Source organism: Hyperolius riggenbachi, chromosome 6 (genome assembly GCF_040937935.1).
Source record: "Hyperolius riggenbachi isolate aHypRig1 chromosome 6, aHypRig1.pri, whole genome shotgun sequence".
In the NCBI taxonomy this organism is placed as follows: domain Eukaryota; kingdom Metazoa; phylum Chordata; class Amphibia; order Anura; family Hyperoliidae; genus Hyperolius; species Hyperolius riggenbachi.
The window spans coordinates 163,556,056-163,583,320 of NC_090651.1; the positions used below are offsets into that span (position 1 = coordinate 163,556,056).

A 27,265-nucleotide genomic window follows, 5' to 3' on the forward strand; every position below is an offset into this window, starting at 1 on the left:
TTTCTTTGTTTATCATCCGTTGTGGAATTCCATCAATCGACAGGCCGGCAGGACACCGGCTACAGATCATCATTTTGGATTTTTCACTACAAAGACTTGCTGGACTCCAACACGATATTTTGAACTTTCAGACATTTGACTCCTTTCTCATCTCTAAAGGTGCGTACACACGTCAGATAAAAGTCTTTGGAAAATGAAAGATCACAGACCAATTTTACCCCCTTTCATGTAGTATGAGAGCCATACTCTACACAGTCTATTCTATGGAGCTGAACTCCCCATCAGATAAAAATCGTTGCAAGATGCTGCACACAAAGATGCTGTACACATTCAACAGATCAGTATCTGCAAAAGATCGGTTTCTGCAAAAGATCCATTCCTGCAAAATGCATTCATAGTCTATGATATCTGCAGATCCCATACACACCTTGTTTAATGGACATTCATCTGCAGATCAGCCAATTATCTGCCGATCTGAAGATCCAACCTGGTGGATCTGATCTACAGATAATTGCCCGTTAAAAAAGGTGTGTATGAGGTCTGCAGATATCATAGACTATGAATGCAGTTTGCAGGAATGGATCTTTTGCAGGAACAGATCTTTTGCAGATACTGATCTGTTGCATGTGTACAGCGGTCTTTGTGTGCAGCATCTTGCAAAGATTTTTATCTGATAGGGAGTTCAGCTCCATAGAATAGACTGTGTAGAGTATGGCTCTCATACTACATGAAAGGGGGTAAAATTGGTCTGTGATCTTTCATTTTCCAAAGACTTTTATCTGACGTGTGTACCCACCTTTACTGATTCTATCCAACCAATCTGTTCAGCTGCCAGATATATTTATTTGCTAGATCCAATGTATATTTTGTAACAGTTTTCCTTTTAGGGAGCTAGTCTGAGGCAGCATATTACCTTTCGATTTCCAGCGTGAAATCAATAACTTTATTTTACAGATTGTACATACAATCGAGATTGTATCATGTATGGGCACACCAACCAATCTTAAATGTTTATTGTTTTCACAATGGATTCGCCTCCAGACGTCTCTAGTGGATGAGGCCTGTATGGCAAATTTGGCATAGTACGACAGGATTGGCAGGTATTTGTCACGTTAGACCATTCCCGTTTGTCCTATGGCCAAGTTTAGCTTATGTTTAGTCTGTATCTCCAGGGGTTTATTGTTGACTTCAGTTGTTTTTATAGTATTTTGGAAATGTTTTTACCATTCAGAACTGTAGAACACGGAGTGTCAATAGATTTATTGTTAGAAGTGTGTGTGTGTGTGTGTGTGTGTGTGTGTGTGTGTGTGTGCGTGCGTGTGCGTGTGTAAAATATGTAATGTATATTATATTTTTTATTTTTACTTTTTGTAAAAAAAAATTAAATATATTACAGCTACATGTATTTTCTATAAAATCTTTTTTTTCTTTTTTCCTCAGGTTGAACATCAATATTCTCATAGATTTATTGTAACTGTCATAAAGGCTACAAATGTCACCAAAGGAACTTTTGGGGATATGCGTACGTAATCTGTATTTATTATTTATTTATTTATTTATTTATTTATTGCTCCACTATTTTTCTGATGTGCATATTCCAGTGAAATGTTTTTTTTAAAATGAATGTTTAAAAAATCTATTCCATATGATATTAGTTGTCGGCAATAATAACTAATTATCACTTAATAAAACCCCAATGTGTTACTATGGGACAGATTCACTAAGCATTGTTAAAGTTTACATGCGCTTGCAGTGCATATAGATTTTATTGGTATTTATGCTAACTGTGTAACGGGCGATGCGCAAATAGCGCAACTTGTGTTACATACACGACTCTTATGCAGCTTGTATAACCCGCCTAAAGGCGCCCATTAACAGTACAATAATTTCCTCAGATGCAATCATTCAATCAAATTTGTGATATTTTGTAAATAAGTAATTATAGGGTTATTTTGGATTGTTCTCATAAACGGATTGATTAGGGCCTTTTCTCTCTTCAAAAACGATTGTGATATCCAACATTCCGATTGGCATAAAGAATTTTGTCAATCGACCATAGAATCTTTCATGGAGATTTTCTCCACATACTTCATGGTTTTCTGTACAATTTGATCATAAAAGGAGGAAAAATACTTAGGAAAATATTGTACTGTTAATGGGCGCATTTTATGCAAATAGTGTAACACATGTTATACAAGCAATATGTGTGTTGCATATGCAATGCGATTTACGCTATTTGCGCAGTGCCTTTACACAGTTTGCAGTAATGCTGGTAAATGTTACTTGCGCTGTGTGAGTGTGTAAATGTTACCAATATTCCTACATCTGTTATAGAATATAATGATTATGGTGTGCAGTGTTCTCCCCAGAATTTTTTTTCAGCCGTGTGGCATAAAAAAGTAGCTGGGTGGGTAGCGAGGGGGGAATGCAGGGCTGGTGCAATTCTGCTTACAGTATAAGAGGAGAGTCGATGATAGCCGGGTGCTTACCAAAATTAGCTGGGTGGAGCACCTGGCTAAAAGAGCCTGGGGAGAACAAGTGGGACAATGACTGACCATGCAGATATAATTCCAATTTGCCAAGAAAATAAGATGTACAATAAAAATAACTATGCATACAGATGTCAGGGAATACAAAACACTAGTGTAGGTGGATCGGCCAGATCAGCATATATGTGAGCTGGTTAACCATGTATGTAAATGTGTATGTACACAATGTGTTAAGAAAAATCAAGATATGCAGCCCTTGAGGAAGCTGGATGCACTGCCTGTGATACATGTAGAGCCTGTCATAGGGATTTCTTACTGCCTGTTCTTCCCTGCAGACCTCACATAGGAACTCTCACTCCACCATGCCCAAGCTTTCAACAAGTTATTGTTTATACCTTGGCATTAGCCTGGGTATTACCATATTTTTAGTAATATAAGACGCTCCGGACTATAAGACGCGCCTAGGTTTAGAGGGCAAAAACCAGGGGAAAAAATATACTAAACCTGGTTCTCCCGCCAAAGATTGTGTCCTGCATGTGTTCTCCTGTGCCCCCTTCTCTCCCCATGTGTCCTCTTCCTTCCTCCATGTTTCCCCCTCTCTTCCCATGTCTCCTCAGCTCCCCCCGTGTCATCCTCCGCTCTCCCTGAATAAATGAAAGCAGCAGCACGCCTCACCTAATCCATCAGAGCCTGAGACGATCAGAGACCTCTCCTACAGCGAGGAACATAAGTATTTGAACACGCTGCGACTTTGTGAGTTCTCCAACTTAGACATCATGGAGGGCTCTTAAATTTACTTTGTAGGTGCATTCCCATTGTGAGAGACAGTGTTTAAAAGAAAAATTAGGAAATTACATTGTTTGATTTTTAAGGAAGTTATTTGTATTGCACTGCTGCACATAAGTATTTGAACACCTGGCAATCGGCAAGAATTCTGGCTCTCAAAAATCTGTTACTCTGCCTTTAAAAGTCCACCTCTACTCCACTCATTAATATAAATTAGTAGCACCTGTCTGAGCTCTTTAAAGACACCTGTCCACCCCAAAGTCAGACTCCAATTACTATCATGGGCAAGACCAAAGAGCTGTCAAAAGACACCAGAGACTAAATTGTGGACCTCTACAAGGCTGGAAAGGGCTACAGGGCAATTGCCAAGCAGCTTAGTGAAAATAGATCAACTGTTAGAGCAATTGTTAGAAAATGGAAGAGGCTAAAGATGACTGTCTGTCTTCATTGGGCTGGGGGCCCATGCCAGATCTCATATCTTGGGGTATCATTGATCATAAGAAAGGTGGGGAATCGGCCCAGAACTAGAAGAGAGCTGGGACCACAGTTTCAAAGGTCACTGTCGGCAGAACACTACACCATCATGGTTTTAAGTCATGCATTGCACGGGAGGGTCCCCTGCTCAAGTCATCACATGTCCAGTTTGCCAATAAGCATCTGGATGATTCAGAGGAGGTGTGGGAGAAAGTCATGTGGTCAGATGAGACCAAAGTAGAACTTTTTGGCCTAAACTTCACTCACTGTGTTTGGAGGGGAAAGCAGGAGTTGCATCCCAAGAACACCATCCCTACTGTAAAGAATGGGAGTAGTAAAATAATGCTTTGGGGGTGCTTTTCAGCGAAGGGGATAGGACAACTGCACTGTATTAAGGAGAGAATGAATAGTGCCCTATAGTGAGATTTTGAGCAACAACCTCCTTCCTTCAGTCAGATCATTGAAGATGGGTCATGGCAGAGTCTTCCAACATGACAATGACCATAAGCACACTGCCAGGATAACCCAGGAGTGGCTCTGTAAGAAGCATATCCAGGTTCTGGAGTCGCCTAGCCAGTCTCCAGACCTACAGTGGTTTGCAAAAGTATTCGGCCCCCTTGAAGTTTTCCACATTTTGTCATATGACTGCCACAAACATGAATCAATTTTATTGGAATTCCACGTGAAAGACCAATACAAAGTGGTGTACATGTGAGAAGTGGAACGAAAATCATACATGATTCCAAACATTTTTTACAAATAACTTCAGAGTGGGGTGTGCATAATTATTCAGCCCCCTTTGGTCTGAGTGCAGTCAGTTGCCCATAGACATTGCCTGATGAGTGCTAATGACTAAATAGAGTACACCTGTGTGTAATCTAATGTCAGTACAAATACAGCTGCTCTGTGACGGCCGCAGAGGTTGTCAAAGAGAGTATTGGGAGCAACAACACCATGAAGTCCAAAGAACCCACCACACAGGTCAGGGATAAAGTTATTGAGAAAGTTAAAGCAGGCTTAGGCTACAAAAAGATTTCCAAAGCCTTGAACATCCCACGGAGCACTGTTCAAGCGATCATTCAGAAATGGAAGGAGTATGGCGCAACTGTAAACCTACCAAGACAAGGCCATCCACCTAAACTCACAGGCCAAACAAGAAGAGCGCTGATCAGAAATGCAGTCGAGGAAATTGAACTAAATATTTCCTGGAGATGGGTTTTAAAGTGTACCAAAGCTCAAAAATAAAAAGATTTTATACATACCTGGTGCTTCCTCCAGCCCCATCCGCCTGAAACGCTCCTAATGTCTGCAGCTCCGGTACCGGGCCCCCGCATTTCCGCCAGTCTAAACCAGTCTAGAGTAAGAGAAGTGCACTGTCTGCGTATCTCTCCAGCAGCCGCTGGAGATATACATAGAGGGTGCAGTTCTCCTGCGTAGACTAGCCACGATGATGGAAGTGGAAGGATCCGGTTCCTGAAGCTGCAGGCAGCGGAGGACGGTGGCGTGGGAGTGATCCAGGCAGATGGGGCTGGAGGAAGCCCCAGGTATGTATAAAATCTTTTTATTTTTTCAGCTCCGAGTCCCGGAATAACTGCTGTATTGAAACTAATGTTGTGGCATCTTTCATTTTGCAGTTGATACTCCTGATCCTTATGTGGAACTGTTCATTTCTTCAGCACCAGATGGCAGAAAGAGAACAAAACATTTCAACAATGATATTAATCCCATTTGGAATGAAACCTTTGAATTCATTTTGGATCCAAACCTAGATAATATCTTGGAGGTACAGTAAAAAGTCATCATTGTTTTAAAATGAGAAGTGTCAAACCTGTGTTTCAGTACAGAAGTGCTACAATTTTCTTTATACTTTTAGCGGTTGTGCACCCGTTGGTGGTAGCTGTGTTGTCATTGTAGGATTCACCTTGCACTCCCTTACGCCTCTTGCACACTGCACGCGATTCAGATTCAGATTCCGCTTTTTAATCTGTTTTTACATCCGATTCAGATTCCGATTTGCAGTGTGCAGGGAGCAAACTGCAAATCTGAATCGGAATCGGAAGTAAAAACTGATTAAAAAGCGGAATCTGAATCTGAATCGCTTGCAGTGTGCAAGAGGCCTTACTATGGCTTACTTCAGTAGAAAAATGTAGTAGCTGTGGTCGAGACAGGAATTTGGGCGCCACGCAGCAGCCGCAATTTGAGTGTTTCCATAGGCCATAAAATAAATTATGACTGTAGCAACACTCACTGAGTAATTTAGGTGCTGGCAATAGCTGGAGCCTAAATTACATGGGGAACTAAAAAAAAAATAAAAATAAAAAAAGTACCGTATTCAGTAGTGGAATAATAATGTATTGTTTATAGGGGAGAGAGTGAGAGACAGAATAATGAATATCGTACATTATAGATTGCTAGGGCAACTTAAATTCCCCTTAAACAAGAAGATAACAAAAGCTATGATGACCGTTAACATCTTACATACCGTAAGTAGAATCTGGTCATGTTTCAATTCCAGCTGCAAGTGGACTAGTCACTGCATACCAGGTTTGAAGGTTCACCACTTCACAAGCCTGTTTGACAGCCTTTTTCTTAGAGCATCACCATTAAACACTCATCCGATGTCTGCAATGTCTGGCCAGAAAGGTTTTACTGTAAAATATCAGGTACAACATCTTGCAGAATACATGTCTTGCTAATGTGCCCCTGCCCCCAATTTCTTTACCTGGCTGACAGCAGTGATGGGCTACTAAAAATATTACAACTCCCTTCACTTTAATTGCTTGGGGTTACTGGTGAAATCTGAACTCTTATGGTGCCCATACACGATACAATAAAAAGATTTTCCCGTTTATTCGATCTAAATGATCGAATCGAATGAAAGTTGAAATATTTTTTTTTCGATCAAGAAATTGGAACGATTATCCCATTTTCTTCGAGAAAAATCTGATCAGACATGCTGGAAAAATCTTTATATTCCATCTAACGGAATAATCGAACTAAATTATCTAATCGAAAAAATATGAAAAATTATACCATGAATGGCCACCTTTAGGATCTGTAAATATATTTGAAACCCAGTTGGTGTATGCTGGGTAGGGTAGGAGGTTGAACAACCGTTCATTCTAATAGCTGGTTCACACTCCGGAGCTTTTCAGCGTTTTGCTTATCGTCAGCAATCTTCACTGTATTCTACTTCACTATGCAAGTAATGAGCTGAGATTAGGAGAACCCTTTTAAATTAAGAAGGAGTGCTTGTAATCCCAGCTTGTCACGGGACCTGTTTAAAAGACTGGGGAGAGATGGGGAAAACATGTAGGTGGAGTCACATACTGCTCGATCACATGGTACACCAGGAAGCAGGGTTCTGAGGGTTCTGAGAGCTCCAACTTTGAATCCAGCTGCTGCTTTAGAGCTTCACGTTTCTGATGTCTTGAGACACTAAGCCCCTGTTCACACCCGGAACCACAAATTGCGATTGCAATTGCCTTGCATTGCTTTTGGCGAATACGTTTTGCAATTCTCTTTCCAGTGAATGAGAATCGAGACGCTGGGAAAATGCTGCATGCAGCATGTTTATGATCGGCGAAATACGTAAACACGTCACAATTGCTGCAGTGTGCGTAATCTCATAGGATTTTTTGTGCTACAAGGCTTTACTGATCGCCGGCAATCAGCAAAGCATACAACGTGGGCTGAAGGCATCCGAGTGTGAAAGAGGCTTAACTGATGCACGCTTCAGAAGAAGCTGTATCTTTGCATCTCTGCTCTGGAGCTAGACTGGAGAGACTGTACACTTCTACAAGAGCGGTGAGATCCACACACTGTGTAGCACCACTGGTTGCGGCTATTAAAATTGCCACCTATGGCAGCGTCATTTTTACCAGGGAGTTTCCGGTGCTCTGTTCCGCTTTTAACATGTATGCCTCTGTGATTTCTAACAAGCATTTTGCCACCGAGTACTACCATTTATACTTTGATATAAGTCGGCCTAAATATTTGACTCCATTAAGCTGGAATTTTTTGATGAATTAAGTACAAGTCGATCCAGGAAAGTGCACTATCCTCATATACTGTAAATAAAAATGTACCATACTCTTCCTAATTTTACCACATCTATTCATATAAATTAGATCACCTGTAAGTTGTGCCCTTTCCAAGCTAAAACGCCCAGACTGATTTTAGATTTGAAATTTTTTTAGATAGTAATCAGAAAGTGGAGCAGTAGATTGACAGTCATATCAGTACGAGACAAGGTACCTGCAGATACTCTTCATGATCTCCATGCATCCTCTTTACACTGTGCTGTTGTTGCTGTGTTTATATACATTAGCAGCAGTACAGTTTGGGAAAGACGCTCGGAGAACATGAGGGGTTACCAGGTTCTGGACCGCGTTGGTAGAAATCTGCTGCTTTGACAGGACATAGATTTCTCCTTACCCACCGCGCTACCGCCGATCTCGCCGCTCTGCACCCACCACAATTCACTCACTCTGCTATCTGTAAGAGGGTAGAGCTCTGTGAGCAGGTCAGGAGCCGCTTTCATTTGCTCCTGAACACGATCACATTGGCTTACATTGATAGACAGCATCAGAAACCAATGAAAGAAGTTCCTGACCGGCTGACAGTGCTCTGCCGTCATAGAGATAGCAGAGAAAGGGGCGAAAGTGGAAATGGAAGAGCGTTGTGGCCGCCGAGAGCTACGGGTATGTGAAGCGATTTGTCGGAAGGCGCCGTTTTCTGGTAGCAGCGGTCTCCGATCATTAAGGGGCCAGAGACTGCTGGTACGCAAAGGGTTAATTGCTTGGTACTGCATTTTACTTCTGATGCTGAGATTGTTCACATCCTTATGCTGCACTCTCACTTGCGCTGTACAGTGATGCTGTCAGTGATATGACCAGCAACACTGACAGAGTCGGTGGACGGAGGAACAGATATGAATCCTTGTCAGGACAGCAAGTAGCACCCATCCAAGTGGCCAAAACAAGTGAGGCTGAAAACAGCAAGGACATTGGCTGACAGTCAGAAGTTTAGGTCTGACTCGATTATACGTTGCACGCTATACTTTACTTCAGGAAATCAGACGTAAATGCCTTGACTTATAGCTGGGTATATACGGTATGTCATCTTTTGTTGGGGATCAAATACTTATTTCACGCATTATAATGCCCATCAAGCGCTGACTTTGGGCACTGTATTTTTGAGGGTTCTTTTGTAGTTGTATCACAGCTACAATAAACCTACCATTACAATTATCGACTGGTCATTTCTTGTTTAGAGGGCAAACAATCAAAATCAGCAGGGTATCAAATACTTCTTTACCTCACTGAACAAGAATACAGGCTCAGTAATCAAAGTGTGGAACAACAGAAGGTAGAGATTCTAGCGGCACCCCATACATTCATGCGTTTGAGAGCGAGGCACTTACAGGTTTACAAAAACATGCAGTAGCATTCAAATCAAACGCTGCTCCTGACGGACTAATCAGTGGCCATATCGCTGTGTGTTTGCTTGTTCATGCTGTGAGCAAGCTGCACAAAATGGCTGTAGGTCAGTCTGTCATACCTGGTGCCCATCTTTCATTTGTATTCTGCTGCAGTTTTCAGTTTTGTGACTTTGATCAATCATGTTTTGATATGATTTATGTACATTATTATCATTTATACGTACAGTGGGTTGCAAAAGTATTCCGCCCCATTGAAGTTTTCCACATTTTGTCATATTACTGCCACAAACATGAATCAATTTTATTGGAATTCCACATGAAAGACCACAAAGTGGTGTACACGTGAGAAGTGGAACTAAAATCATACATGATTCCAAACATTTTTTACAAATAACTGCAAAGTGGTGTGTGCATAATTATTCGGCCCCCTTTGATCTGAGTGCAGTCAGTTGCCTATAGTCATTGCCTGATGAGTGCTAATGACTAAATAGAGTGCACCTGTGTGTAATCTAATGTCAGTACAAATACAGCTGCTCTGTGATGGCCTCAGAGGTTGCCTAAGAGAATATTGGGAGCAACAACACCGTGAAGTCCAAAGAACACACAAGACAGGTCCAAGACAATTCAGGGATCAAGTTATTGAGAAATTTAAAGCAGGCTTAGGCTACAAAAGATTTCCAAAGCCTTGAACATCCCACGGAGCACCCACAAGCGATCATTCAGAAATGGAAGAAGTATGGCACAACTGTAAACCTACCAAGACAAGGCCATCCACCTAAACTCACAGGTCAAACAAGGAGAGCGCTGATCAGAAATGCAGTCAAGAGGCCCATGGTGACTCTGGACGAGCTGCAGAGATCTACAGCTCAGGTGGGAGACTCTGTCCATAGGACAACTATTAGTCATGCACTGTACAAAGTTGGCCTTTATGGAAGAGTGGCAAGAAGAAAGGCATTGTTAACAAAAAGCATAAGAAGTCCCGTTTGTAGTTTGCCACAAGCCATGTGGGGGACACAGCAACCATGTGGAAGAAGGTGCTCTGGTCGGATGAGACCAAAATGGAACTTTTTGGCCAAAATGCAAAACGCTATGTGTGGCAGAAAACTAACACTGCACATCACTCTGAACACACCATCCCCACTGTCAAATATGGTGGTTGCAGCATCATGCTCGGGGGGTGCATCTCTTCAGCAGGGACAGGGAAGCTGGTCAGAGTTGATGGGAAGATGGATATTTGCCAAATACAGGGCAAACTTGGAAGAAAACCTCTTGGAGACTGCAAAAGACTTGAGACTGGGGCGGAGGTTCACCTTCCAGCAGGACAATGACCCTAAACATAAAGCCAGGGCAACAATGGAATGGTTTAAAACAAAACATATCTATGTGTTAGAATGGCCCAGTCAAAGTCCAGATCTAAATCCAATCGAGAATCTGTGGCAAGATCTGAAAACTGCTGTTCACAAACGCTGTCCATCTAATCTGACTGAGCTGGAGCTGTTTTGCAAAGAAGAATGGGCAAGGATTTCAGTCTCTAGATGTGCAAAGCTGGTAGAGACATACCCTAAAAGACTGGCAGCTGTAATTGCAGCAAAAGGTGGTTCTACAAAGTATTGACTCAGGGGGCCGAATAATTACGCACACCACACTTTGCAGTTATTTATTTGTAAAAAATGTTTGGAATGATGTATGATTTTCGATCCACTTCTCACACGTACACCACTTTGTATTGGTCTTTCACGTGGAATTCCAATAAAATTGATGCATGTTTGTGGCAGTAATGTGACAAAATGTGGAAAACTTCAAGGGGACCGAATACTTTTGCAACCCACTGTATGGGCTGGTGCACACCGAGCGGCTTTTTCAGCGTTTCTGCAGCCGCTTGCGGCTGCGGATACGCTTGGTCAATGTATCTCAATGGGGTGGGTCACACCAGAGCGGGAGGCGTTTTGGAGAAACGCATACTCCCGGGGTGAGGCATTTTTTGGATTGTGGATGCATTTCTGCCTCCAATGTAAAGTATAGGAAAAACGCAAACCGCTCTGAAAAACGGCAGTTCAGAGCGGTTTTGCAGGCGTTTTTGTTACAGAAGCTGTTCAGTAACAGCTTTACTGTAATAATATCTGAAATCTACTACACCAAAAAACGCTTTACAAAACCGCAAAATGCTAGGTGAAACACTACAGAAAAGTAAGAAAAAGCGTTTCAAAATCTGCTAGCAATTTGCGGATCTGCTAGCGTGTTTTGGTGTGCACTAGGCCTATGTGCATAGGATGCTTGATGTGAACTTACTTGCAATTGGTATCATTTGTGATAACAAAACTTTGGATAATTAGTAGCTACATTATCTGTACCTTTTTTTTTTTTTTTTTTTTTTTTTTTTTTTTTTTTTTTTTTTGATCAGCTCTGGTAGTTCACCTCATTGTTTTGTTTGTTTTTTATTATTATTATTAATTATGTATTATACAGATAACTCTTATGGATGCTAATTATGTTATGGATGAAACTCTGGGCACAACAACATTTCAGATTTCTTCATTAAAGCCTGGGGAGAAAAAGGAGATTCCATTCGCATTTAACAAGGTGAGAAGAACAATAGTAATTTTGTCATTTCGTAATTTTAACAAGCCCAGCTCTGCCCTTGTTCGGTTAATTACGTACTTTGTATATGTGTAATATTTGTCAAATGCATCTTAGGTAAAAGATTGGATTGCATGTGCACTGTTTTATTCCTAAATATGTGTATATGTAGTTTTATCCCTCAACATAGCAGCTGCATGAGAATATATCACGTAGTTACAAATATGTTCTAAAATTGTGTAACTTCTCCCAGAAACATTGACACAGAAAGAGCGAGTCTGCTAAAACTCACTATGTCCACAATTGATGAAAGCTTCTCCAACTCTTATCAAGCCTCTCCTATTGGATGAACGATGCCCCCTGCATAGCAACAACATGTTGCTAGCCTGTAGGCTAGCAATGTGTTCTGTCACTATGTGGGGGGGGGGGTGTTCCAGGGATGACTGAGCAGCACGTACTTGACTTCATGCGGGTGGGTGGAGGAAGTGGGGAGAACTATGCCCCTGGCCAGAGCTCGGCTGTAATGATCCTCCTGGTTGGATTAGTGTCTGAGTGTTCAACAGGGGTCCAGGGCTGCCGTACACACTTGGCAGAGGCAGTCATTATCTGATCAGAACTCGAATTTAAACTAGTACACACCATGGCAGAGGGGGTTATTCTCCTTTGTCACTGTCACTGTCTCTATGCGTTGCCCTCCATGTTGCTGCCCAGCTCTCCAATACTTCCTTCTTCCGGCTGTGAAGAAGGAATAATTGGAGAGATTAAATGTGACATGGAGGGCAGTGCACAGAGGCATTGACAAAGGTGAGTTAACCTTTCTGCATCGTTGCACATCGGTTTAAATTCAAGGTCCGATCTGGATGCTTCGGAACACCATCCCTAGATATCTCTTGCTGATAGTTACTGTATGTGCTGGGTAGGAGAGAGGGTAGATCAGCTTGTGACAACCCATCCCCCTACTCTTACATTTAACTGTAACACCACTGTTTACAGTCAATTTATCTGTCTTATTCCGGCCACCCATTATGCACTGCATGGTAGCTCAGGTAAGCAGTTGGCATCTCTCTGATATAATTTGTTTACCTGCTTTACTACTGGCACCCCTAGAGAGTCAAACACATTTCTGCATAACTTTGATAAAAGTTTCTTAAAGGGAAGGTTCAGGGGCGCTAATAAAATCCACATCCACTTACCTGGGGCTTCCTCCAGCCCGTGGCAGGCAGGAGGTGCCCTCGGCGCCCTGCTCCGCAGGCTCTTGGTGGTCTCCGGTGGCCAACCCGACCTGGCCAGGCCAGAACTACTGAGCCTGCGCAGTACAGCCCGGAGGACGTCCGATGACGTCAGCGCGCCGGCGTGGAACGCACAATGGAGCGCAGAAGAGGCCTGGCCAGGTCGAGTCGGCCACCGGAGACCACCGGGAGCCTGCGGAGCGACGCCGAGGGCACCTCCTGCCTGCCACGGGCTGGAGAAAGCCCCAGGTAGCGTCCCTGAACCTTCCCTTTAAAAATACCACTGTGGTATTGCTCCATGCACTCCAAAGCTATGCTGCCATCAATGGCGTGCCACTTATAACTTGCTCCTCCTTTCCCTTCCTGCCCTCCTACAGTACAATTGAATAGCCTTTTCCAATCTATAGCCCATTGAAAATCAACCAAGACAGCCTTAGTTTTTATAGTTTTCATTATATAGTTGTATCTACTCTAACATAAATAATCTGTTAAAGAAACTTTGTGCTACACATACACTGTTAGATTAGTGGTATATCTGGTAAACAATATCCTCAACATATTGATTGTTTGTGTGATTTACTACCTTACTACCACCACTCATTAACCCTCCCGACAGGGGGCAGCGCAGCACTATTTTTTTAATTTTTATTTTCTTTAAATCATGTAGCTAGCCTAGCGCTAGCTACATGACAGCCGCTGTGCAGCGGCATCCCCCCACCCTCTTCGATCGCCTCCGGCAATCAAGCCCGTCTGGAAATCCCGTTCTGAACGGGATTTCCATTAGGGCTTCCCCCGTCGCCATGGCTACGGGCGGGATAACTTCACCGGCATCGTGACGTCAAAGGGAGTCCCGGTCCACTCCTCAGCGCTGCCTGGCACTGATTGGCCAGGCGGCGCGGCGGGTAGCGGCGAATCGGCGCGGAGCAGCGGCGATCGGGCAGTACACGCAGCTAGCAAAGTGCTAGCTGCGTGTACAAATAAAATTATGCAAATCGGCCCAGCAGGGCCTGAGAAATCCTCCTGCGCGGCATAGCCCGAGCTCAGCTCGGGCTTACCGCCAGGAAAGTTATGATTTCAGCAGAAGTCTGAAAGTATTAAGCTGCATAGCTGTGATGTATTTCTATGCTATGCAGCCAGAAAACATGTGGTGCTACCCAGTCTCACTACTTACTACTGGGTGCTGCTTCTCTGGCCCTTGGACCGTATGGGATGTGTCATCTTCTCCACTTGGCCGGTTGTATCTGGTGAATATTGTAGTTCCTGGTAGCACCCGATAGGGAAGTAGCGAGGCTTACCTTAATCCCTGCACCTTATTGGCACACTCCATTATGAACCTCCCTTATAGGTAAAAAAAAATGTACTGGTGCTCAGGTCGCTTTAAGTGTGTTTAGGGGTGGGGCCAAATCAACATTTTTGCAATAGAGCACTATGATTTGAAGTTATTCTTTGGCCTGGGCACCTGATGTCGTGTTACGTTAATCACACTGTAGTGCAGCAATGCCTGATTCACTCACAGGACAGGCGCTACCAATTATTTTCATTATTATTTTTCTTTTACATATTTTAATGTGCAGCAGGTTATAAGAAGTGAAAATTAAATATATGCTTCAAATATTTAAACTGGCAACTTATCATATATATTTAATTCTTTGTATTTATTTATAGCTGGACTAGAAGGGTGAGTTTTCTGTCTGTTTTGGAGTTTTGCTTCAGGTTTGACTATGCATGTTTGAGTATGTGTTTCAGATTACAGTTTTTTACATAATAAATGTAAATCCCTTCTCCAGGCACAGATTAAAATATGTCATCTGATCGCTTGCTTATCTTGCTTAGTATCTCAGCTGTTAGTGAGATGTCTAGAGAAGTCGGATGATCCTTCCACTCCCTTCCGCCCACAGGAGATTGGTATAGTGTAGTATTTAACTACACCAGGTGAATAAGAGTGGGGGGTGGGAGTAATACTGGGAGGGAAGAGGTGGACCCCCAAAAAGGAAGGTCGTAGGTAGTGAATAAAATAATACAAATTTGCGTATGTCAAATGAGGAAAGAAACTTGTGTATAATGAACAAGTGTTTTTTTGTTTTGTTTTTTCATAGAAAACGAAATAGATAATCTGTTTCGCAGATATCTGCCTGCTTAATCAGATCAATACACATTGGTGTAAATTCATAAAAGGCTTTGCGGTAAAAAATCTTGTCGGGAAAATGACTTTTGTGTGCTAATTCATAAAAATCTTTACAGCTGCGATAGAAGTGCGGGGATTTACCGAACTAAACATGAGAAGCTACCTGAGTTGTTACATTTCTCCGAGACAGCATTACAATAAAAGAGGCATCCCAACTTCCCATTAGATGTGCATGTTTTGCTATACAGTTTGTTATACTGCCTCTGCTTGCCCTGAATCTTGCACTGCACTGCAAGGGGGACAGAGCAATGATTGAATACAAAGTAGATTGCAGCCTACAATAACTAAAGTATGTGCTACTGGAAGTACTGGTGAAGGGACTTCTGGTCAGGTGCTTTTAAAAGTAATTTATTTGATATCCGCTAATCAAGGAGGTTCTACAGACAGAGAGCCTACACAAATTTAAGAAGAAAACATTTTGTGCCGGAGTCGGGCTTTAAAAAAAAAATAAAAAAATGTTGGTTTGTACTGTTTACATCTTTCTAAAAAAATATATAATTAAGCATTTTATTCAAGGTAATTTTTCTGCAGTGAATATTCACAGGAGCCATGTGTACAAAGACTGACCGTCCACCTCCTATGTACATCCATAACCTTCCCTAAGGACCATCTCCTCTGTACCACATTACACTATCTCACTAAAGCTTCATTCTGCTCCTTCATTTCTTTTAGTAAAGTACAACCCCCATTCGCTTGCTCATTATTGAAAAATGTCATTCTGTCCCCTTGCATATATTTATTTGTATTATTGTCTCCATCAGTAGATCAAGCGTTCTGTCCGTGTGCAGACATGCAATCACCGTAACCCTGGATCTCAGGTTTCCCAAAATCCCCTCATGTACAATTGTTTTACGCCAATGTTTCTCAACGTTTTTATAATATGTACTCCTTTGTTAATGACTGTGTTGGCTAAGTACCCCCTTGATGTGGGTAAAATGATCTCAAGTACCCCTTGACACATACATATTTGTTACGAGTACTGCATAATTGCATATACATACTTTATAAACATTCCTAAATGTTTCTAATTAAGCATACTTCTTCAGGTTTGTTTGTACATACGTTTTTAGAATTATTTAAACCCCAAAACTTACTACAGTATAATGTATTTACTATGACAATTTTAAGAACACGAAATAAAGTATGTCCGTAAAAGAAAAGCACGGACTCCGGCACTCCAGATACAACAAATGCCCCTACTGTCTACAGCTGTTTCACGTGAGTTTTACGCCTCTTCAGGACACGTGAAATAAAGTATGCGTTGGGTTATGCATACTAAGTGTTGAAATCCTATTATGCTTCAGAATACTTTTTTTATTTCATACTATTCATGGTTTATTAAGGAATAACAATTCCAGCGCTACTAATGCTGAATACAGTCCTTTTCTGTGTACAGTACAGCACGCCCACCTCTCCCACACTTATGTCTTCTCACTGGATCAAAAGGCCATATCAAATGGTCATATGCACATGCTGATAATAAGCCTATGCCCGTCTGGTATATAAGCTTGCTGCACCTTGTATCATATATTAATTTGTAAAACAAATTATTCAGAAATAACATAAATCATCAGCTTGTTGACTTGCAAAATTTTATATAAAAATTCAATCAAGCTAGGAAAATCATTGTAATTCTCATGTGTCCTTGTTGACCTGGCGTCCCGTCCCCTCCATGCACGTGCACCACCGACTGTGGTTGGATGACTATAGCAGGGGTGTGCACACGATCTTGCATAGCAGCATAGGACTTTGCGCGCACATGTGCGAAGTTCAGCACATGCGCATGGAGTTTGTGCCAAAACTCAATATAAAAGAGCCCCTTCAGCCATGATTCTGTGCTGCTCATTGTGACAGCTAGTGGTTATGCCTAACCGTACCTGTGCCTCTGGTCTACCCTGCACTTGCTCCTGTCTGCCTGTTACCAACCCGGTTCACATGACTTTTCTCGATCTTGATCCCCTTAGTTTGACTCAGCCTGTTTACTTGACCTGATTGACTGCTGCCTGTCCTGACTCTTGGCTTGTGTCCTGGATTCTTCTGTCTGCCACTTGCCTCGATCCCGGACTATCTTCCCACTCAAGCCTGCCTGCTGCCTGCCCCAACCTAGGATTGCTTAACGACTATTCTTGCCTGCCAACTACCAACGACCTCAGATTGCTTAACGACCTATCTTGACTGCTATCTGCCAATGATCAAACTAGACTTTACTCTCCACATTAACGTAGTAGGGGCCGCACTAGTGATGTATCCTGATTGCGCTATGTCACTATCGCACGAAATTTAGAAACATCGTCCGTTACTAAGGATGCCAGGACTGTGCATAGTGTGTGAGCATTAAAATAAACCCGCGTTCCTTAAAATAACTTGCGTTGATGGGTGCGTTACTTTTTATGAATCATCCTCCATATATATTATCTGAATCTTCACGTGACAGTCAGCCAGCCAACAGAAGGCCTGAGAGTGGTCATGACTGCATGCCTGTTTGTTACTGTATGTGTATGAGCACTTCAGTTGCATGCTGTTGGTAACTGTAAAGTCTGGTACACCCCTTCAGTTTTGATTGGTCTAGTCACAGACTAATTTTACCACCACCATGTAGTGTGAGAATTTACTTACACAATCTGTCCATAGTATTCAAAGTCTGTTGGCCGTCATACTACTGATTGCTGGCTGGCTAGTGTTATTTGATTTGGCAGATGCTGCTACCTCTTCCTGGATGAACAGAGATGTTCATATTACCATAACAAATTCTCTGATTAACATTAGAATTTTTTTTTCAGTTAATTGGATCTACACTATTAAAGTTGTGATTGCAGACCTCATTCTAATTATGCCAGTTTCCCAGATGTCAACTCACGGTGGTCCTCTACCTAAAATACTCTGGGGTGCTGTCCCAGAACAAGTACAGTCAGGCATAATTATTGTTATTACTTTATAAAGCGCCAACATATTCAGTGGCTCTGTACAAAGTAAGAAACAAACGTGGGGTACAAAATTATACAGACAATTGTATACACCAATATACAAAATAGGTTGGTGCAAAATACAGAATCGGTACAAAGTAAAGAATTGGTAATTACAGTGACAAAATTAATGAGTAAATGTGTAACAGATTCCAAGATACAAAAATGTTAGAGAGCCCTGCTCTTGCGAGCTTACAATCTAAAGTAATGGGGGTGAGGGGGTCAAGAGGTGGATTAATATACAAAATTCATACCTAGAGACAATGGGCTTGATTCACAAAGCCGTGCTAACTGTTTAGCACGGGTGTGCTAAACAGTTAGCACGTGAAGTGCCGTTCGCAGACTTTTGCGCGTGCAAAGTGCCACGATTCGCGCGATCGCGGACTTTTGCGTGCACAAATTAATTTGCATGTGCAAAAGTCCGCGATCGCGGCACTTTGCGCACACAAAAGTCCGCGAACGGCACTTTACGTGCTAACTGTTTAGCACACCCGTGCTGAACAGTTAGCACGGCTTTGTGAATCAAGCCCAGTGTGGTTTAGGTTATTTAGTAGGAGTACAACTTGGTCAGAGGTCAAAAGGTGAACTGGCATAAGGTAGAGCATATGCTTGATGGAAAAGGTGAGTTTTGAAGGCATGTTTAAAGATATCAAAGGTTGGAGAGTGATGGATGTGATGTAGCAGGGTACGTGAATGCGATGAGGTGATTCTAGAGGAGGACAAAAGAACGTCATGTGCAGATCTGAGATTGCGGTTGGGTTGGTATCTGGAAACTTGTGAGGAGATGTCCACAGGGGATAGATTGTGGAGAGCTTTGTAAGTTAGAGTTAAGAGTTTGATTTGGATCCTCTGCTTAATTGGTAGCCAATGAAGAGTTTGACAGAGAAGGAGCAGCAGAGGAAGAGCAAGAAGAAAGATGAATGAGACCAGCAGCCGAGTTCAGTACAGATTGGAGCGGTGTCAGTCTTAGTTGGTAGTCCACAAAGCAGTATGTTTACAATAGTCCAGCTGAGATATTACTGTGTTTCCCCTAAAGTAAGACCTCCCCTGAGAATAAAACCTAGCAGGAATTTCAAGAATGCTTGAAATGTAAGACATCCTCCAAATTTAGCCCTAGCTAGGCAGCAGCCCACATGACACCAGCAAGTCACGCTCAATGCAAAGCCTGGATACAGGAGAGCAGCAGTATAATGTGAGTTCTACACAGTCCTATATATGTGTCAGGCAATTTGTGTTTTTGTTGGAGCCAGCCCTCATGATCTGTTGTGTGATGAACATCAGCAGCACTTCACCTTTTCACCTCTTCCCAGGACACACACACACACACACACAGCTTATCCTATGCTGGGGGAGCCTGACAGTTCTCTGCCTGCAAGAAATAGACTCTTAATTACATGATCAGCAGAATTAATTTCTTGTAATTGAGAGCCAATATCTGCAAACCACAAGCTCTGTGTATGTTGCACATGGCATACAGTATGTACATTTTGTATAGGAAAGCTACCAGTGTTTGCCAAAAAATAAGACATCCTCTGAAAATAAGCCCTAGCACATCTTTTAGAGCAAAAATTAATATAAGACAGCGTCTTATTTTCGGGGAAACACGGTATAATAGCATGTATCAACATTTTAGTTGTGTCCTGAGTGAGAGAAGGTTGGATGCAAGATATGTTTTTGAGTTGGAGATGGCAAGAGCTGGTTAAGGAGTGAATGTTAGGAATAAAAGAGAGAGGGGAATCAAATATTACCCCTAAGCACTGTGCTTTGGGAACTGCAGTTATAGGGGTGTCAACATTTATTTTGTTATATTGGGCAGGGAAGTGGACAAAGACGGAGGAGAAATGATTAGTTCTGTTTTGCTCATTTTAAGTTTTAAGAAGCGAGAGCTCATGAAAGAGGATATAGCAGACAAGCAGTCAGGAACACGTGTGAGGAGGGATTTGAGGTCTGGGGCTGAGAGGAACAGTCGTGTATCCTCCGCATATAAGTGGTATTGAAAACCAAATGAGTTTATTAAGTTGCCAAGACTGTACATGTAGATGGGAAAAGAGGAAGGGGCCAAGGACAGAGCTTTGAGGTACCCTAACAGATAAAGGATGGTGAGATGAGATCTAATCCGAGTAAGAGACTAGAAAAGACCTTCCAGAGAGATGGAAAGATAGCCAGGAGAGAATGAGGCCCTTTATACCTATAGATGAAAGTATCTGTAGGAGTAAGGTATGGTCAACAGTATCAAATGCTGATGACAGATCGAGAAGGAGAAGTATGGATTAATAGCCTTTGGATTTAGCAATAAGATCGTTGCCACTTTATTAAGGGTTTTTTCTATTGAGTGGTTAGCGCGAAAGCCAGACTGGAATTGATCAAATGATCAAGTTGTTGGGTCACAACTCTTGTAATGTTTCAGTGGAATCCACGACTATGTTTCGTTACTTATTGCCCCTTCTTCCCCTTTTTCCCCACTGCTCTGTACAACTATAACATCGCTCGCTGCTGCCTTTTCCCACCACAATCATGGCCGCGTGTGCACGCATGCGCACGCGAATACCAAATTTCCGCCCACCGTCCATGCAGATAGCGCGCTGATAGCCACTTACTGCGCATGCGCACCCACTCCAAGCGGCGTGACGTATGCGTCACACCGCCCACATACCTGACCTCTCCAGCTCGGTGCGACGTACTCTGTCGCCGCCCCCCTTGTCACCACATCTCACCCGCCCTCTGTACGCTCCTATAGGCTGTCACATCAGCCTGTCACCCACGCCCACTCCCCGACTGCCTTTCCAAAAAGCGTAGCCACAGCTACCGGTGAAGGCCCGCCCTTTGTACGCTCCTATAGGCGGATACATCAGCCTGTCACCCACGCCCATTCCCCCTTACCTTTGACTCTGCAATGCACTTTACCCAATCAACCTATCTATAAAAGCAATCCACGCTGACACTCCAGCACAGAGGTGCCAAGCAGTTATTGGACCCCAAGCTGGTAAGTGTCAGTCATTATCTCTGTTACCTGCATCACCATCATTGCGCCATATTGATTATTGAGCTTGACCTGCATAATGTTATTTATGATCTTTACCACTCTTACTACAACTTTTTGTTAGCCTCATAGGAATTAGCCATTACGCTACTCCCTTTTTTTCCTCATTTTGTTTGGCTTATGCTCTTAGCCACATGTTGTAATTCTCATTTCTCACTGCTTCCCTGCAATATCTGCCCTTACCCTTATCTTCCTACCCCACCAATCCTCACAGCAAGTTTGTTCCTCCCACTACCATACTACCATCATAGTCGTTTAATTTACATCGTCACCTCACCAACCCATATACATGCTACATAATAACGCCTTACACAGTACTCTGATATGCTTTACATCTCTGTCATTTTTAGTGTGATACTCCGGTTGTTTATTGCCTGATGAAGCGGGATGATGCCCGTGGAGAGCGTTGCAGTTTTGTTTTAGGAGTATGTGAATAAATTATTGCTTCTTTAATCAACAGCACTTTGTCCTGTTTTTGGTGTAGCTGGTCCACCACCTCCACCTTAACAATTATAAACTTTTTAGTTGGTTTTATCCTTTTGGCGCCTCTGTACCACTCTATATCAAGCAGGGAGTTAGTAGCTAAATAAAGGCTTACTTCAGCATGTATATGGCATTCCAGTAATTTGGTGGAAAATGTGAGCAGTGACACAGGGAGGTAGTTGACTAGTTCAGTTGGATCTATAGATGGTTTTTTAAGTAGTGGTGTCCACACCCTTTTTGAGTGAGGATAGAAAAATGGCAGTGGGGAGAGATAGGTTGAATAGCGATGTTAGTACAGGGATGAAGGATGAGGATAGCTGCGTAATGAGATGGAAGGGAATAGGATCCAAGGAACACATGGTAAGATTAGATTTGGAAATTAGAGAGGAGAGAGAATGTTCAGAGAGTGGCTAGAGAGCAGTCAAGAAGTGAGGTGTAGATGGAATTAGAGGGCTGTATGGAAAACCACTACGGATTTAGTCAATTTTATCAGTGAAGTATGTTGCAAATTCTTCAGCTGATAAGCATGAAGGAAGAGGAGGGGGCAAAGAATGTAGGTAAAATTGCTGAACAAGAGCTTTGGGCTATGGGATTGGGAGGATATGAGAGAAGAAAAATATGACTTTTGCAAAGGAGGGGGCATTTTTAAAGCTGTTTAAGGCTTTTTTTTGTATGAAATGAAGTCCTCATTTGTGTTGGTCTTTCTCCAACGCCATTCAGCTGCTCTAGAGCACCTTTTCAACTGTTAAGTAGCTTTGGTCAGCCAGGGTTGGCGAATAACAAGATGCGGGCGGACATTGGTAAGAGGTGTAGCTGCATCCATGACTTGTGTGATTGAGCTGTGGTAGTGTATAGCTGCTGAGTCTGGGGCAGAGAAAGATGATGTGAGGAGAGGTGCCAGGGCATCAGAGATAGATTGCACATCTAGTTTGCAGTAGTGTCTGCGTATATGAGAGTGTGTCTGAGCCAGAGTAGTAGGAAAAGAGGAGAGTGAAAAATGTAGTACGTTATGACGAGAACGGGAGTGGAGCATTAGTAAAATCAGTGATGGAACAGAGGCTAGAGAATGAGCTCGAGGGTATGGCCATCAGTGTAAGTTGGTGCAGTGGACCACTAAGACAAGCCATAGGTGGCATAATGACTACACTCGGCAAGCTGAATGTTTGGTTCAGGAGTAGCTCTCCCTACTGAGGCACAAACCTCAGCATGTCAGTCAGTCATTTAAAAAAAAAAGTGCAATGACACCTTTCATAATATTTCAGTGTAGTTCTGCTTTAATTATCCCAAATAAAATCTGGGTTTTGCCATTTTCTGGGTTTCTGGCATATCTAACCACAGAACTATTTCAAGGTGTTATGTGTTTTAAGCCATTGGACCTCTGTGGTCTCTACTAAGCGCTCTGCAGTTGCAGAGAAAATTCAGACAACTAGAATGTAAAACACTCACTCTTGGGAGGAACACAGATGGGGCACTTTCTGGTTGTATTAGTGTCCTAGGTCAGTTAGATACCTGAAATATATAAATATAATACATTAAAGTGCGCACAAAAACACACACGCCATTCTACTAAGGCACAGCAATTTTACAAGAACTTTAGTTTTTGCGCTTAATGAAATTCTCTATAGTTTCCTTTTACTGTTGTAAATTCTGATAAAGCTGTTACAATAATCTTGGCTTCAGGAAGCATATTAGTCATGTGACTTAGTACAATAACTTTGTTACAGTTTTGCAGGCACTACTTACAAACTTAGACTTTATATAGAAATTTTATTGCTCATAGTCCCATAATAAGTTTTCAGCATATGTTTTTGAAATGCGCTAAACAGTTCTATGTGCTAAATATTGTCCTAGGAATTGGAAACTTAATAAAGAACTAATCTAAAACTGACAAATTTAGCAAGTAAATGTTCTTGGCCATGAAGAAGGTGAAGGCAACTTTCTGATTAACACTGGCAGTGGCAGTAGTTAGCTTCTTCTATAACTTTTTTTGATTGTCACTTAAGTTTATGAGAAATAATAAAAATTACATCTTTATTTTATTAGGTTACGGCAGTCTTTCTAGGATTATCATTACAAGAGTGGTATGTATGTGCTTCAGCTTACTGTTTTTATTTTTTATTGCTTTTCTTTGGATTCAAAAAGAGTTTTTATGCAAACTGAATATAATGAAACCACTTTTTTAAAAAAGCAACTGTATAAGTAGGACATTGGCCACACCTATTTAAGAAGGGGGGACTGGTGGGGGACCCAGCTGTTAAAGAAAGTTGTTATCTGGGGTTGTAATGATTGCTGCATTTTGTTACCTTGTGGTGTAACGATTGCTGGACTTGTTACACGGAAATGTAAGGATTGCTGCAATGATCCAGGGTTGAAATGATTGCTGCATTTTTTTTATCTAGCGGGTGAAAGGATTGATGTTATTTTGGAGTAATGAATGCAGAACAGTAGGCTAATATATGTTAAGCCTGCTGTTTTAGTTTCTAAAGGTGGCAATCCTTTTTTTTCATACCAGCCCAATATGGCAAAAAAAATCAGTTAATCCTTGATTGGTAATCGATTGGGGAGTAGAAATCTGTTTGTACTTGCTCACTTTGTATAGAATTGCTTGCTACAGAGCTTGTTGCTCATCCCAATGACCAGTTGATTAAAATTTTTGCCATGCCTCATCAACAAACTAGAATCCAGGAAAAGCTTATCAATTGGCCTTCTTTGATCAATGGATCAGTAATAGATTTGATTTAAGTGGTCAAAATTTCAGGAAATTTAGAAAAAATATCAACAAGTGGGTATGCCCAGTGTACCAGTACAAGTATTGAGAAGGATTTTCAAACCACAACACCATAAAAGTTTAACTTCCAGGATTTTGTGGTGTGAAGACTATGCAATTGGTATAGGGCTGGTGCTTCCATTGGCACCCCCCATAAGGTAATGGTGGTCCCACAGGCCCCGATATGTAAACTTTCGTGTCCAATCGACAGGAATCGGACAATTATTTCCGATCTGTTTCTGATCGATATTGCAAAGTTGTCATCGGAAAATCCATTCTTTTATCGATCAGAAGCAGTTTGGACATATACACATGGTACACGTTGCATCATGTGTTCCCAGCATTACTGTAGAGTGCACTCAGTGTTCTTACGTGACTGGCCAGCACACTCCCCCTTTCTTTATTCAGCATCCTCCAACGCCATGGAATTTCTGTCCCATGACCCACTGTCATGTTATGTACATACCTGTGGAGGATGATAAATGGAGGAAGGGCAACGATGAACATCTAGTGTTGCTATTTTGAAGGGGTAGCATCCGCCACCTGGTGCTGCTTTGTGAGAATGGGGGAGTGGAAGAAAGGATAAAGGCAACCTGAGGGGAAATCGGGATTAGAACAAAGGCCACCAAATGCTGCTGTCTGGGGTGACCTGATACCACTATATGGGGGGGGGGGGGAGATCATGTTCAATTTTTCCCAGATTCCCATCCTATCTGCTACCGGCCCCGTAGTCAATTTGTGTGCATGAACTATTCATTTTTAATATATTTATGCAATTGTAGAAATTAAGCCGGCACTATCCAAAATAGACTTTATGCACTTTTATTGAAGCAACATTACAAGTGAATGCGACGTTTCGAGGTAATATACCTCTTTCTCAAGCTAGTGCTGTATGTCAAATGCAATAAACAACTAATCACACACATTTATATAGTCTATATGGTAAAGCATGCAGCCAATCATAATCATTATTCATTTCACACCAATCACAATAGTCCTTATAATGGCGGACCTGATGGGGAACTTAATGTCAGCATGCTCATAGGTACATTCAAAAGTGGAGCCCTCCAACTCCCATACACCCACCTTGGCCAGCCACCACAGCCCCATATGTCAGCTTCTCACCGCCATTCACCTGCTCCAGACGCCCACGGCGGACCTGACAGGGAAATGGCGTGATGACGTGTATGCGGCTGCGTGCACGTGCAGTCGCATCAAATCAGGCTGACTATCAGTGATGAAGGTGGCAGAACACGCCCGCCACCGCTCGTTACAAGTTGGAAAGGAGGGCCTCTGGCGCTGACCAATGGGAGGCTACCAGGAAGTAAACATAGCGGCAAGCGACCAATAGGTCGCAATTGTTGCAGTGCGCATAATACGTACAATTGAATCTGTCATACCATACATAGTAAATCAAATGCAAAGACTCTGCGGCACAATGTGACCATACATAAGTAAATAGCATACTTAGGGACTGGGAGACAACCAGCGTATGGGGTACGGTATGTCATAAGAGGGAAAGTAGCGCAGTTACATTAAGCTGGGTACAATGGAGTCACAGAAGACAAATCAAAACGACATCAAATAAAAGATATTAAATCTAACTCTATATTAAGTCCCCGTGGCTCCATTGTATCCAGCTTTTTTAATCCAGAACGCCTCCCTCCACAAACAGTTTTTTTTTTTTACACGATCACCACCCCTTTTTGGGGGCATCACTTGTTCAATCACCATAAATCTCAATTGGCTCACATTATGCTTTGTCGTTTGTCAAGAGGCAGCGCTCAAAAGTGCGTATCACCCATTAATATATATCACCAAGACAATATTTTTCACTCTTACTGCAGATACAGACACAGTTCCTAGGTATAAAAACACCTTAACATATAAATGTCCATACAGAGCCAATAGCAAGTGTTAGCTAAAAGTCCATGTACACATGCCCTAAAATTTAAAACTGGACTAAACAGCTAGTTTATTTTCCATAAGTAAACACAGCGTAATGGAATGTGGATTCTTCAAGTTGTGGACCCTCCACCAACACCCTTTGTGGTCCACTCACCGCTGTATTAGACCAACCAATGGTCTATATGCACATTGGGACCGTTCCCGGGTCGTCCCCCACCTCTCGATCAAGTGTAGTGGATCTCTGTTTCAACCAAACCTCTTCATATATAGTGCGGCCTTCTTGCTAAAACTCAGTGAAGAAAACTCCACATAGCGTAATACTGCTAAAACTTATTTATTCAATAAAAAGCAATTGCACTCACATGTTGTAGAATAAAAACAGCGCATAGAGTAATTTATAGACGGGCTCTCCCCCGTTCAGGTGGCCAGGCTGGCAGGCTCCTCTCAGTGGGTTCCCCTCTAATTCCGCCGCGCGCTCGGAAGAACAGACGCCACTCGTGCCTCCTCGCCGCCGCTCACCCTGTTGCTGTATGTTCCAGCTTCCGCATCAGACTCCGCCCTATCGATTTCGTCACCAAGTGACTCATCAGGGGCATGGAGTCTGATGCGTCCCACGAACTTTTAAGCTGATCAAGCGCTACCCGCGCATGCTCCCTACATATCCTAGAAAGCCTGCCAATCTGCCGCCATCTAGAGAATAAAACTGGTACTACGCTCCAAATATTAAAATAATCTGAACTCACATATTAACTCTTACGTGAACACGATACTAATTCCTTATTACTTTACAATTCCCACCCCTAAATCTCTGAGTGCACACCCCTACCCCTAACAGACCATTCTCAAGCTAGCTGGAAACAAACATGTCACTACCCCAACCTGGGTGATTCCATATGTTAAAGCTCATGTGTGTTCATGCGT

The 27,265-nt window shown here is 42.4% G+C and overlaps 1 protein-coding gene across 1 annotated transcript in view; it reads left to right on the forward strand.

The window, feature by feature from the left end:
- The window catches only part of PLA2G4A (phospholipase A2 group IVA), a 220,567-nt gene that overhangs the window by 47,725 nt on the left and 145,577 nt on the right, over nucleotides 1–27,265 (forward strand). The window contains exons 3-6 of the mRNA XM_068240163.1: nucleotides 1,441–1,522; nucleotides 5,384–5,532; nucleotides 11,659–11,772; nucleotides 23,713–23,750. Coding sequence (XP_068096264.1) covers nucleotides 1,441–1,522; nucleotides 5,384–5,532; nucleotides 11,659–11,772; nucleotides 23,713–23,750 — 383 coding nt within the window. The remainder of the gene's footprint in view (nucleotides 1–1,440; nucleotides 1,523–5,383; nucleotides 5,533–11,658; nucleotides 11,773–23,712; nucleotides 23,751–27,265) is intronic.